The following is a 14,811-nucleotide window of genomic DNA, read 5'->3' as shown; positions in this document are numbered from 1 at the left end:
TCAGGTTGAAGATTTTAAATATTTGTTTGAACATTTGTAGTTTTAAGTTAAATTTTATGTTCTCTTTCTTTGGGAAAGTGCTGGCAAGTGCTACTTGGATTTCCTTGGGCTGCCACGAGAGAAAAATTGCAATTCAAAGCACAGATTCTGCCAGTGCTTTTAGCAACTTCATAAAATTACTCATATGAATATTGCCTTGATTCAAAGGCAGCTTCTTGCGGCCCTTACAGAATCCCAGAATGTCAGGGGTTGAAGGGCCCTGGAAAGCTCATCCAGTGCAATCCCCCCATGGAGCAGGAACACCCAGATGAGGTTACACAGGAAGGTGTCCAGGCGGGTTGGAATGTCTGCACAGAAGGAGACTCCACAACCCCCCTGGGCAGCCTGGGCCAGGCTCTGCCACCCTCACCCCCAACAAGTTGCTTCTCATATTGAAGTGGAACCTCCTGTGCTCTAATTTGCACCCATTTCCCCTTGTCCTGTCACTGGTTGTCACCTTAAACACGTCTGCGACTTTCTGAAGCATCGGGAGCTGCGGTGGGAGGTTGGTGACACGGGAACCTTGGGTCCTTGACATGTAGATCTTTCCCATTTCAAAACGTGCAGCACCCGGCCAGGCCGAGGCTGCTTTTGTGCTGGGATTTTTCACTACCTCACCACGTGTGGTGTTTGCACCTCTTAGCAAAACCCCACAGATGCTTTTTCCAGCATGGATTCGACCTTTTTAGTTTCAAACTTTGTAGAAGAACTTGTATTTGTGAGTTACTGAGCCAGCTCGAAAATTGGGCAGATGCATGCAACACACCCAGGTTATTAAACTAAGATTATAAAATGGGAAGATAATAAACAATAGGCAAGAACTAAATACAATGGAACTGAATGAGAAAAACTTCTAGATTTTAATTGTGATTTTTTCTTATCATTATTATTATTTGCCTACTTACAATGTTCACCTCTGTGCTGCAACTTTCTCTGCCCAAGATGAGGATTTGGGGAGGAATTTGAGCAAACCCAGTGCAGCCATTTGCAAGATGAAACAATGGGGTGGAAAAAAAGATGGGAGAAAAAAATAAAAGAAAGAAATTAAAAGAAAAATAATTCTCCTGCCAATACACAGAGAATTGAGATCAGTGTGGAGAGGGCCCCTGGGTGAAGTGAAACTCCGGGAGCGGAGAGGATCCCTCCCATCTCGGCTTTTGCAGCACAGCCCCAACCTTTGCATTGGGCTGATTGACCTCCAGGCTGGTCTCGTCATTAGTGTTTGTTACTAATTAGTATTTGGGAGGCACTTAGCGGCTTCGAGGCGACTGGGAAGCTGCAGGAAGATGAGCAGTGAGAAATCTTGTCAGTCATTAGTTATCCCCGGTACCGTGGGACAGACACCGGGAGGGGTGGGTCAGCACACACTTCAGTGGTGGGACCAGAGGAGACCCCGCTGCAATGGGGACGGCTGGACGGGGGGCGAGAGCATCTGTTCTGCTGCTGCCATGGGTGTCCTTGCTGAGCGTGGCCATCCTGCAGTACCATTGCCCTCAATGGTGGTTTTTGCTGGCTTAAGGTCTTCCTTGATGTGTGTGCTCCTTGGCCACCAGCAAGATGGGGACGTGGCCAGGGGCCTGGCCAAGCTTAGACGGTGCTGTATTCCCAAACCACTCTGATTTCTTTTCATGCTGGGCAGCTGTCTCCAACAGGCGTTTATTTGCATGAGGAAATGTGGTGGGTGAGGTGGCTGCTCAGTGAACCTCGTGAATTTGGGTCTGCTCAAGCATGCTCCAAACTCAGGATTTAGAGCCGCCCTGGGGGTGACGGGCTCCCTGTGTCCCCAGGTGCTGAGCATCGGGATGCTCCGTCTGTGCAGCTCGGGCCACGTCCCTGTTGGTCACAGTCACCTTGGCACCTTCCCATGAGTGAACCTGGAGAATCTCAACATTAAAACAAGTCTTTCTAAAGCTGAGTTTAAATAATACATATGCCTGAGAGCAATGAGCACCTTCCTCTTACACTGGACACTTTCCTGTATGTGGTGTTAGAACCCAAACGAGATCATTGCTCCTCACACCAATGGGTGGTCCATGGGTTTTTGGTACCACTGTGTCTCCGATGTCCCCGCGCTCCAGCACTGGAAGTGTTGGGCATCACCTGTGTGCGTCCCCGGCAGGTTTGGTTTATTCCCATCATCAGCGCATCCATCATCCTTCTCGCTGCTGGAAAGCTCATCCTTGGCATGGCAGGAGCTGAGTGTCTGCGGCCGGGGTTGGAGTCACTGCCTTTTTATTCTGATGACCTCAAGTAGAAAACGCTCCCGCTGTTCTCATCTCAAAGGGTTCAAAATCTCAGTGGTTTAGTTTCTAATATTGGGTTTTCCTGAAGAAGCATGGACCTCAGCCCATCTGCGTGCTGTCTTTTCCCCATGGCTGAGCAGAAGGGTGATATTCCCCTGGATGCTCACAAATAATTTTGACACTACTATTTTTTCCAGTTGCTACCAGCATCTCCAACGTGCGTCTTGGCCATGTTGCCCCTCGGGACGGGGGGTTTTACAGACATAGATGGGTGAAGGACCCTCACTCCCGGGGCTCAGCTCTGCCCTGGGACCGCAGAAGACTCCTTGGGTAGAGCTCACATTTCCTCCCTGCAGATTTCTCTTTTATTATTCTTATTTTGGTTGTTTCTTGAGGGGAAGCTGCAGCTGAGGAAATAGGCAGCGCATTCCTCCGGCCCAAGGAATGAACTTGTTCCCTGGTGGAAAATTCATCCCTTTTGGAGGGATGTGCAAAGGGTGAGGATGGGCCCAGCCCGGCGCACCAAGGATCATTTGCCTTCGTGCAGGGGATGCCCAGATTCCAGGATGCGCCCAACACGCGTCCTGATCAGTTCACCCTTTGGCTCTTTATAAACTTTGGGGGACATCGCTGAGCTTTGGGGGCTCAGAAGGACAATGGCGGGTGATACAAGGGACCGCGGTGCTGCACAAGTCGGGAGTTTGGGTTCCTCGGCACTGCTGTGTGGGCAGGAGGAAACAAAGATCCAGAAGAAGAAGCGACACGGGTGTATTTATGGGTCCTGTTGCTCTGCAGATGTTTTGGTGCGATGTGGGATTGTTTTTTTTCCTATTTAATGAAGATTAAATAGGAAACGGCCAATGTCTTGGCCTTTGTTTAAAAAAAAAAGGAGAGGAAAAAAAAGGCACTTCCTGCGTTTTCTCTTGCTCTGAAGTGAATAATAACAGACAGCGCAGGTAGGCAGGCCTGCAGTTATTTTTACGGCGCATTCCTTTGTGAGACCTGTTTTCAGTTGCTTCTCCCATTGCCAAATATTAATCATTTGGGGTGAAATTTTCCGCGCTGGGTGCCCGTGGCTCCTTTCTAAACCACATGTGTGTTTTTGTGTTTCGCCCACAATTATTCAGCTGTCTTTGGGAAAAGTAGGTTGTGGGGCTTTGGGGTTTGTTTTTCTCAGGTAAAAGAAGTAATTTAACCCTTTACAAAGCATCTGGAGAGTTAAATGTGACTTTCCCTGCTCTGGGAGAGGAGCTGGAGTGAGCGGCTGCTGCTCCCCCTGCGAACCCCGGGCAGGTTTAGGGGCAGCTCCCCTCGGCAGAGCCAGGGTGACGTTCGGAGGGAAATCATGGTTGTCTACAAATAAATACATGGATTTAAAGGCGTTTTCCCCTCGGGGAGGGATTTGGCGGGGCAGATGGGGGGTCCTGGCCCCCCGTCCCACGCTGGGTGTCCCGCCTGTGCCAGTGGGTCTGAGCGCTGCCTACGCGGATGCAAATCCGAGTGATTTAAATGATGGATTTTAATCACCGTTTAAGTGATCAGGCGGAAAGCCCGTGCTTAAATCCTTCAAAATCTCATTTAACATTTTCATGAGTTTGAGTTATTTTGTTGTTTTGCAGTAACTGTTAAAATATTGCGGGTTTTCTCCTAATATGGTGTAGCCCTTTCTATAAACATGCGTTTCTGGGGTCAGTTATACATCTGCTTGGACTCCTAATTTTTGACACTTTATCCTGTTAGAAGATGTTGACTGATACATTTCTTATTTACCACATGATTTACTTTTCACTTACAACTTGAGCATATGGCCAGAAACCACATTCTGCTTTAGTGCATTTTAATTTAATAGATATTTATTAGCTCTAGTTAAACAAAAGTACTTTAAACATACTTGATACGTACAAAAGCAGCTCTAGGGAATCATATTTTGAATTGTAAATAGTTTTACGTGAGAGATTGTGTGAGTAATTATCATGCCCGTGTTTTGGGGCCCTGGTCGCTGACTGGTGGGAGGACACAAACTCTGCTCCTCTGCTTTCTCAATTATCAATTAAGTCGCTGAATTAAATTACCTGGGTAAACTGGTGTGCAGGAGGTTTCTCTGCCCTTCCCAAAGATGCTACTTTGTCAAAAGCTGCTCTGACCCATTTTTGGCACATTCTGGTTGCTGGTGGTTAAATGGTTATTTCCAGGATTCACCACTTGGGCTTCCTTAGGGTATTTGTAGGCTTTAAATACCACTTTTTAGGATTCAAAAGCAATGTTTTATTTTAAATGGATTAATAGCATGGTCTGCAAAAGGCATCATCCCTTCACGTTTGGTTCCAAATGGGCTTACTGCAAAATAAAAGGAGAAGAAGCTGCTTTCAGCCAGATTTTTAGAAATTATGTGCATGCGTCTCCTGGTTTTCCTTGTGCTGAAGGTGGGGAGGAGGAGGAGGAGAGAGGAGGTCACCTTTGGGTTGGGGGGGCTGGTGGACACCATATGCACATCCATCCATTTGAGTCCGCGGGTCTTTGGTGTTGAGGTTATTTTGAGATTTGCTTTACAATTACTGAGGGTCAGAACCACCTAACGAGGCTCTGAACGTCACGCCATGGTGGACCTGGAGAGCTGAGGAACATCAAACAGCTCACATCGCTGAGAGTCCAGCACAGGGCAACGAAGATGCTAAAGGGAGTGGAGCATCTCCCATGTGAGGAAAGGCTGAGGGAGCTGGGGCTCTGGAGCTGGACAAGAGGACACTGAGGGGGGACTCATTCCTGGGGATCAATATGGAAAGGGGGAGTGTCAGGAGGATGGAGCCAGGCTCTGCTGGTGACAACCAGTGACAGGACAAGGGGCAATGGGTGCAAACTGGAACACAGGAGGTTCCACTTGAATTTGAGAAGAAACTTGTTTGGGGTGAGGGTGGCAGAGCCTGGCCCAGGCTGCCCAGGGGGTTGTGGAGTCTCCTTCTGTGCAGACATTCCAACCCGCCTGGACACCTTCCTGTGTAACCTCATCTGGGTGTTCCTGCTCCATGGGGGGATTGCACTGGATGAGCTTTTCAGGGCCCTTCAACCCCTGACATTCTGGGATTCTGTGATTCTGTGACATCGGTCAACTTATACACGCTTTCCTGCAATAATTTGGGGTTTTTTTAAGTATGTAGTTGTGTTTATTTTGCAAAGTTTGAGGAGAACACCACAGTGCTTCTTTATTACACTTTTTCACCTTCACTTCCCACGTATCATCAGAGGAAATGATCTTCCCACTTCTCGGCTGGACACTCCGTGGTCCAAAGTAGTGCAAGTGGTGGTGATTTATGATTAAACCATCTTGCCATCTTAGGATGGGCTGGGATTTGCTGTGCTTGGTGCTGCAGAATTGCTGAGCTGAGCTCTTCCTAGAGAGTTTGCAACTCTGACAAATTGCTGGCACAGAAAATTGGCCGTTTCATTGTGTGTTTTGGAAGCGGAGCATGTGTGAAGGTGTCTGAAGGTGTCTACCGGTGGCAGTTTGGTGCGGATGGGCTTGTTGAAGCAGCCAGGAACCTTTAAGACAGCTCGATCTGAGTTTATTTAGACTTGGCTTGATGTTTAGGCCTATGGATCCAAACAAAGAAGTCAGCCATTGGCTTGGATCAACCAAAACCAACTGGACCAGCTCTGCCCAGTTTCTTTTCAAATTCAAGTGGAACCTCCTGTGTTCCAGTTTGCACCCATTGCCCCTTGTCCTGTCCCTGGTTGTCACCAGCAGAGCCTGGCTCCATCCTCCTGACACTGCCCCTTTCCATATTGATCCCCAGCAATGAGTCCCCCCTCAGTGTCCTCTTGTCCAGCTCCAGAGCCCCAGCTCCCTCAGCCTTTCCTCACACGGGAGATGCTCCACTCCCTGCAGCATCTTGGTGGCTGCGCTGGATTCTCTGCAGCAGTTCCCTGTCCTGCTGGAACTGAGGGGCCACAACTGGACACAATATTCCAGGTGTGGTCTCACCATGTCATTTATTGCCAGCAATTCATCCGCTCAACTCCAAATACAAATGCGAAAAGGAACATAAAATGATTGACATGCATGATCCTCCGCAGAGGAATAGCTGCCTCAGCCCCGTGGTAAATCACAGCGGAGGCTCCAGCTAACGCCCGTGCGTTACCAGGAATAACACACGACGTCACGATTCCTGCACGATGTGTTCCCCAAATGAAGTTACACCTAAAGAAATTCTTGCTTCTTTTATCTAAATAAATTCTTGGATGATGAATAACTCTGCAATCTCAGACAGTTTTCCAGAGTTGAGATTGGCTATGTGCTTCCCAAATGGAAATATTTTAATTTTTGGTAATATTTAGGTAGAACTTTGTGCTGTGGCTGGAGTGGGTCCGCAGATGGTACAAAGGTTGTGCTTTAATTCTGGCTTCTCTGTTTTGCGGCTTTCATGAGCACTTGTCCAGGTGACCTGTTCTTTTCTCTTCAGTGGGTGTTTTTCATGTGGAATTACGATTTCAGGAGCCCGGGTGATGTCCCTGCGGTTGGGAATGTGGCTCACAGGGGGACCTGAGAGGTTGGGTTGTGCAGAAAGGTCTTTGAGTAGCCTACTTCCTTTCCTTCCCTTCCCTTCCCTTCCCTTCCCTTCCTCCCTTCCCTTCCCTTCCCTTCCCTTCCCTTCCCTTCCTTCCCTTCCCTTCCCTTCCCTTCCCTTCCCTTCCCTTCCCTTCCCTTCCCTTCCCTTCCCTTCCCTTCCCTTCCCTTCCTTCCCTTCCCTTCCTTCCCTTCCCTTCCCTTCCCTTCCCTTCCTTCCCTTCCCTTCCCTTCCTTCCCTTCCCTTCCTTCCCTTCCCTTCCCTCCCCTCCCCTCCCCTCCCCTCCCCTCCCCTCCCCTCCCCTTCCCTTCCCTTCCCTTCCCTTCCCTTCCCTTCCCTTCCCTCCTTCCCTTCCCTTCCCTTCCCTTCCCTTCCCTTCCCTTCCCTTCCCTTCCCTTCCCTTCCCTTCCCTTCCCTCCCTTCCTTCCCTTCCCCTTCCCTTCCCTTCCCTTCCCTTCCCTTCCCTTCCCTTCCCTTCCCTTCCCTTCCCTTCCCTTCCCTTCCCTTCCCTTCCCTTCCCCTCCCTTCCCTTCCCTTCCCTTCCCTTCACTTCCCTTCCCTTCCCTTCCCTTCCCTTCCCCTTCCCTCCCTTCCCTTCCCTTCCCTTCCCTTTTTTTTAAAATTTTTTAAATTTCTTTTTTCTTCCCTTTTTTCTCTTTTCTCCTTTTCCCTGCACACATCTCTGATCCTCTAGAAAATGCCCCGAAGCTTTGAACCATCTACCAGTTTCTACCCATTGCAGGAACCCATACAGCTCGCCCTTTTTTTTTTTTTCCCCATTGTGCAAGCATGACAAATCATTAATGTTTGATTGATTGTTTGAATTACGGGTGCTCCGCCATCCTTTCTGCACCCAACAGCTGTATAACAAATGAACATATCAGTGCTCACAAAAGATCGGAGATCTAACAGCAGCAATTACATCGTCAGCTCCTCCCTCCTGGCTCTTCCCGGGCAGTGGAGGGAGGACATTTTTGAACAGAAATTCCTCAAGTGGCCAACGATAATAACAATAATAACTAAAAACCACCTTTTTGTAACCAAATTAGATTTCGATCTCTTCATTTCCAGTGGATTTCTCCAACCGTCACAGGCCAGGCCGCGTTTCTGCCGCGCGGAACCTGCCCGATCCCTTCCAACGAAATTTTACAGCGAGAATTAAAACAAACCAACCTCAAATTGCAATTTTTGGTTGCTATTCCTTTAAGATTTCCGAATTGCACTAAACGTGACCTCCATAACTTTTAAATTAAGAATTTATGCCGGCTTGAAATTTATGAAATATTTCAGCATGAAAGCAAGCCTTTTTCCCTCAGGAAAATTGAGCAATAAATCACAGCGCTCTCCATTTACTGCCCTCCAGCCAGCCAAAGAGAGGAGTTTTCCTTTCCTTCCCCCCTTCGTTCTGAAAAATAAAATGCAATCATATCAGACAGCTTAGCTGCTATCCTCCCACTCTCTAGAATTTTTAATTTCAGCTGTTTCTGCTTGGATTTATTTCCAATATTCCTGCTCGGCTTTTCAATTTCCTCAGTTATTAAATTTTAATTCAGTGCATTAGCATTTAAATTAAAAAAGGGTTTATTTTCTCGAAATCATTGGCCAGCCCCCATCCCGCTGCACACGAAGCGCCTGTTTCTGCCGTTTGCGCAAAATGGGAAATGCGGCTAATGGCTTTGCACTTGTATTTGTACAAATTCAGAAATAAAATTTCGGAGTTTGGAATAATATTGGCTTTCCAAGGAAGCGTCTGAGCAGAGAGCCGGGGGAGGGAGGCGGAAAGGACCACATGCTGGTTACTCTCTGCTCAGCCCCTTCTACCGGCCTGGAGGGGCTCAGTTAGGCAATTCATCGCTAACGAAGGGAGGTGCGATGGACCCACCCCTCCAATCCATCTCACCTTGGGCGCAGTGTTGAATTTGCCTATTTCTGCCTTATTTCCCTCCTGCAAAATTGCCTATTTTTGCACCGAGGGGGGATCGTCACTTTAAAATTTGGTAAATAAAATAAATGGCGCGGGAGCAACCGGAGGGAATTGGCTCATAAAGTCACCTCTGCCATGGGGCCGTGTCCCGCAAACCTCTGCTTGGCGTTGGGTGCACAACGTGTCCCACCGGCACTGAGCGCGGGGCACGTGTGGAACTCAGAGTGGCAAACCACGGTTTTGGGGTTCAGGAAGAGCTTGTTCGGCAGACTTGCCTTTCTTAACCTAAACCGCCCTTTTTTTGGTGTCTTTTGCCCCCATAGGCTGACGAGAGCAACAGCAGTGGGCAGAGGAGCTCGTCCAGCAGGTAGGTGGATGGTTTTCTCTGCTGGGGTGGGATGCGGGGGGCAGATGTGGCTCCGCTTGGGTGCTCTTCATCTTGGAGATGGGTGGTGAAGAGGGATGGGTTGGAAGCTGTTGGGTGCAGCATCTAGACACCCATGTTTGGATTTTGCTAGGAAAATGGAGGCAAGAAGGATTATTTTGGGCTTTGGTCTGGATGCTGTGCGGGGTGGTACGGCTGAGTCCCCCCAGCCTGGGCCCGCACTGTGGTGGGAAGACCCATCACGGGATGAGGTTCTTGGATGAGACCTTGGGCCATGGTTGGGTGCGAGGGGGTGTCCCACCACCCCAGCGCTCTCTGGTCTTGCTAAGGGGTGTCTCTGCAGCTCCCATGGGGTGTGGGATGTCCCAGGTCCCACCCAGGGGACTCTGCTCCAGGTGGTGTCAAGGCCACTGCCACCCCCATGTGTGTGGTGGTGGGCACGGTGCCCGGGGCGAGTGGCAGCCCCTGGCCGGTGTGTCCTGGTGGGAGGGACACAGCCTGGGCACGAGCAGCGATAGGAACGCCTGTCACAAAGCAGAGGTGGTGGGCTTGGTCTGCAGGCCCTGTGGCCTCTCATCTCCTGCTGATGCTGTGGGGCATCTTCCCTTGCTGGATGTGCTGGAAGATCTAAAAATGCTGCTTCTTGGTCACTGTCCGTGCCCGAAGGAGCAGCCAGCAGCCTGGCCCGAGTGGGCGATGGGGGTGCCCAGCCCTGGCATTGCTGTGGTTGAGCTGCACCAGTGCTGGGGTTACCAACGCAGCTCTGAAAACCCAAAAGCATTGGGTGTGTGGTGGCCTCCCCCCTGCCCAGGGTGGCTGCGTGTCTGTGGCAGGTGGGTGATACTCACATGGGTGCCTCCAGTGATCATGGGCACCTGCTGAAAAGTATCCTGCGGCATCCACTGTCAGTGATGTGAAGTCAGTGAAGTCAGTGAGCTGGGAAAGTGTGGAAGAAGGGGCAGCTTTCTTTCCTTGGCCAGGCACAAATTCCTTTTAGCTGGGCTTTCTCTGCTCGTACAATCGTAGAATCGCTTTGCTTGGAAAAGACCCTCAAGATCATTGAGTCCAACCACAGCGCAGCTCCAGCACTACCCCATGTCCCTAAGAGCCTCATCTAAACACCTTTTAAACCCCTCCAGGGATGGTGACTCCAGCACTGCCCTGGGCAGCCTGTTCCGATGCCTGACGACCCCTTCTGCTATGAAGTTTTTCCCAATACCCAATATGAGCTTTCTCTGGCACAACTTGAGGCTATCTCCTCTCATCCTGCCACTTGTTCCTTGGGATCCAGGAGCAAAGCGTGGCTTTGGTGACACCTGGATTTACCTGGTCCCATGTGTGCTCAAAGCTGGTTCCTGGTTCCCAGCCATCCCTGAGCAAAGTGAAAAGCTCATCTCCCAGGTGTAAAAAGGTTTTGCGGTAAAAATAGGTGGAGATGTAGGAGATGAGAGATAGTGGGCTGGCAGTGGGGGTCAGATGCACCATGGAGGGGACCTTGTGGCTCAGGACAGGGAGTGGGTGCAGCAGAGCATGGAAACATCCACGAGAGCTGGAGAAGATGGTGAGAAAGTCATGGAGGTACTTTCATGTGGTGGAGTGATGCATAGCTCACTGAGGGGACCACTGGAGCACCCAAGGCATGTTTGTGGGTTGCATCAGCATGGACAGGGGATGACAGACAGCAGTTGGGAGCTGAGGAAAAAAGCCAGCGTGGTATGGGGGGCTGCACCCTGTCCTGGCATCATCTCCGTCATCTCCCTCAGTGAGGGGGCACAGCCCGCAAATGCCACAGTGGCACAGGTGGTGAAGCTGTGATGGTGGGGGAGAAGCCACAGGGCCACCAGCACTGTGTGGAGCAGACCCTGGTGAGACACGAGGCTTTTCTCCAGGCACCCACCGCCCTTGCAGCGAAGCAGCGATCCCCAGTGCTCCCATCCTGCGCTGCCTCCTTCACAGCTCCAGCAGCACTTCACATCCTCCCCTTCGCCAGCAATACCGTCTCTCTGCTCTCCATGTGCCTGTTCCCACTGGAGACCTGAAGGCGCTGCCGAAGTTTTATCTGTCGGTTGAAGTGCATCCTTCCATGTTAAAGCTCTGCTCCTTTCTGATCTCCACACTGCTGCACTGCGGGGTCCTCCCCCGGCTCCTGCTGCTGAACGTGCACAGAGTGCTCCCCCCGCAACAGCCCGGGACCCTGCCCGGCGCCCCGGCTGCACCGCTCACGGATCACGGATCACACAGATCCCAGAGTGTCAGGGGTTGAAGGGACCTGGGAAGCTCATCCAGTGCAATCCCCCCATGGAGCAGGAACACCCAGATGAGGTTACACAGGAAGGTGTCCAGGCGGGTTGGAATGTCTGCAGAGAAGGAGACTCCACAACCCCCTGGGCAGCCTGGGCCAGGCTCTGACACCCTCACCAGGAACAAGTTTCTTCTCTTATTTAAATGGAACCTCCCGTGTTCCAGTTTGCACCCATTACCCCTTGTCCTACCACTGGTTGTTACCCTCGTTACCAGCAGCTTTTCGGTACAGCGGTGCTGCCTGGCACCGAACGCTTCTGGGGCGCCCGCTGGGTTGGACTCAGCAGGGGTGGGTGGGCAGATTTTGTCAGTTGGCAGCAGCACCAGCGTTTTGTGTCTTACACAGAGTAAAATTGATCTTTTCTCATTTTTGGGATGGCTCATGAGCGTGGTCAAGCAGCGCTTGTTCTGGGACACTGGGAGCTGGCCTGGATGAAACCTTGAAAGGGCGCAGGCCGAGGAGCGAGGGGAAGGGAGCCGGGCATAATTTCTTTTCCCAAACTCTTTATTCTGGCTTTTAATTCGATTTTGTAGCTCTCAACAGAGCGTTTTGCAGAGGAGGTGGATGAGTGTGTTCTCCATGTGGGGTGACCCTCGGTGTGTCCCCTCTGGGCCTCCTGAGGTGCCGTTGGGCCCAGCGCATGAGTGTCACCTGGGCCTGAGCGATGGTGTCCCCAGGGTGGACACTCGAGCACCCGTTGGGGTGACAGAACTTCCATTATCACTGTTATTTTGCATATACATAGAGAAGTGTGAGCCTGGCCATCAGTTTTTCTTGTGGAAGAGTGGAAACAAAATCCACTTCAGCATCGACCTGATGGAACAAAAGACGGCGAGAAAAAGGAAAATGACCAAGTCTGTTTACAAAAAAATAAAATGCAATAAAAAATGTAATATTTGAGGAAAGCTCTGTTAGTGATGAAGGTTGAAAACTGGCTTTGATGAAATCTGGGAGACCATTAATGGCTGGAGATACAAGGTAGATGTTTTTCAAAGTTGTTGCTGCTTGAAACTCTCAGTAATTACAAACTATCAAGGAAGCTTTTAACGATTAATTTATATCAGTCAAAAATACAAGCGAAATCAGGTTGCCAGGACAACTTTACCTTTCCACAACTGTTTTTTTCCTTACTGTAGCGTGCTTGATCTTGATGTGGTGACGGTAGTATCGGGTCGATCCTATTTTTATTTATTTATTGTATTGAATTGATTTTATTCTGTTTCAAGTAAATGTTTAGAGCTCTGCAGGCACAAGTTCTTTATGATCTTCTCACCGCACGGCTCTGATGGGGCCTGGCTGCTGCCTTTGAAATAACACGGCTCAGCTGTTTGCGGCTCAGAATGAGCGGTGGCACAACGCGCTCGCTTCTCCTACCTTGTTAACGCCTATGTGGTTCCTGGACCTCACTGTATGCTTATTAATGGGAAATTTTAAAAGTGAAGACAATTATTAGGAGCATAGAAAAACCCCCTTTAAGGAAGCTGGAAGAGGGATGGCTGTTTGCCTTGGAGAAGGTGACAACTAAGAGACGACGTGACAAAGCTGCGCGTGTTTTTGAACGCTCCAGAAAAGGGAGATCAGAGGCTTCTCTCTTCCTTCCGCGAGACAAAAAGAGACAGTCGAGAAAATTAAAAGGCAGCGAATTAAAAGCCGATAAAAGGCAGGGCGTTCTGCGCCATGGGCACTCGGCTGTTAGCGCATCGCCCCGAGTCGGGCGCTGGAGGCGGCTCGGAGGGGATGCAACTGGAAGGTGACATCGGGAGGTGACGCGGGCACTGGTGGATGAGGGACGTTCCCTCACGCTGCTGCCGTCTGCTGGGAAGCTTCTCGAAGCTTCTTCTGGAGCCCCTTGTGCACGAGGTGGAGCAGATCCCATGTCAGGCGCTGCTGTGAGTCTGTGTGACAGTCCGGGAGGGACGTGGGGGACACGGGGACAGCGCTGGCAGCTGCAGACCCCGGGGTGATCGTTGGGAGTCTCCGTAACGCTGTTGTAAAACTAACTACTTACCAGTAATTAATGTCAGCATTCAGATGGTGAGCTCTGGAACTTGACGAGAAATAATTGAAAAACCAAATGTGCAATTATGTCTGACAAGCAGCGTGTGCTTTTCTTGGTCACCAGAGCCTTGTGTAGTCATGTGTTAGACACGGCTTTATATAATTATTATTGTTTATACGGTGGGTGTCAGAGGAAGGAAGAATTTTAGCTTCAAGTCCTCCGTTGGCTATTTATTTTAAAGTCATTAGATTTGTTTTCAGACTTAACTGCGCTTAATGTGCGAGACTCCTGCTGAATAAATCAGACCCTGCTATAGGAGCTGCATCTGTTTGCGGAGGGAACGGCGCCAGCTGGAAGCTCAGGCCCCGTCTGCAGCCGGGCTGTCACCAGCCGGGAACCCGCTCGCAGCACAGATGTAGCTGAGCAGAAAAGTGTGTTCTGCTCCCGAAACGGAGGGAAAATCCCAGACTTTGGGTATTTGTGAGCTGGCTCTGAGGACACGGATGGGTCGCGACTTTATTGCAGTGTTAAGAGCACTGCGGTAGAGGTCGTGGAAGGGGTGGGAGGTCTCTGGAGGTGAAGGTCCAGCAGAGTAGAATCACAGAATCATTTTGACTGGAAGAGACCCTCAACATCATCGAGTCCAGCCATAACCTAAATCTGGCACTGCCCCATGTCCTGAGAACCTCATGTCTGTCTGTCCAACCCTCCAGGGCTGGTGACTCCAGCACTGCCCTGGGCAGCCTGTTCCAATGCCCCACAGCCCTTTGGGGAAGAAATTGTTTCCCACATCCAACCTCAACCTCCCCTGGTGCAACTTGAGGCCATTTCCTCTGCTCCTGGCGCTTGTTCCTGGGGAGCAGAGCCCGACCCCCCTGGCTCCAAGCTCCTTTCAGGCAGTTCAGAGATCAGAAGGTCTCCCCTCAGCTCCTGTTCTCCAGCTGAACCCCCAGGTCCCTCAGCCGCTCCATCACACTTGTGCTCCAGCCCCTCACCAGCTCTGTTCTCTTCTCTCCACTCACTCCAGCACCTCAAGGCCTTTCTTCTTGTGTCTCTCTTGTCTGAGGGCTCTGCGGTGCTGGCCTGTATGGAGGCACAGCCCTGCACAGCTGTCCCTTCAGGCTGGGACATGGAGGTGTCAACATGCCAGACCAAGCCGTGGTGCTTAGGTAATCTGATCATTTCAATCTCTAGCTTCAAAGGTGAGATTATCCAGCTGGAGGAGATGTCGTGGTTGAGACGGACAAACGACATAGACCAAGTTCTTCCAGGATGAAAGTAGTAGATGCCATTTATTGCCACAAGTGCATTTTTATACAATTTTACCAATTCATGTGTCTCTTCACTATTGGTTACA

The 14,811-nt window shown here is 50.4% G+C and overlaps 1 protein-coding gene across 1 annotated transcript in view; it reads left to right on the top strand.

Annotated features, from left to right (window-relative positions):
• ZNF618 (zinc finger protein 618) overlaps positions 1 to 14,811 on the top strand; it is a gene marked incomplete at both ends in the record, with an annotated part of 158,987 nt that overhangs the window by 62,671 nt on the left and 81,505 nt on the right. Inside the window, one exon of the mRNA XM_080355995.1 lies at positions 9,092 to 9,135. Coding sequence (XP_080212121.1) covers positions 9,092 to 9,135 — 44 coding nt within the window. The remainder of the gene's footprint in view (positions 1 to 9,091; positions 9,136 to 14,811) is intronic.

This window comes from Nesoenas mayeri, assembly GCF_963082525.1.
Source record: "Nesoenas mayeri genome assembly, chromosome: 18".
In the NCBI taxonomy this organism is placed as follows: Eukaryota; Metazoa; Chordata; class Aves; order Columbiformes; family Columbidae; genus Nesoenas; species Nesoenas mayeri.
Note: the sequence above shows the minus strand (reverse complement) of the source record. Positions and strands in the feature narration are given on the sequence as shown.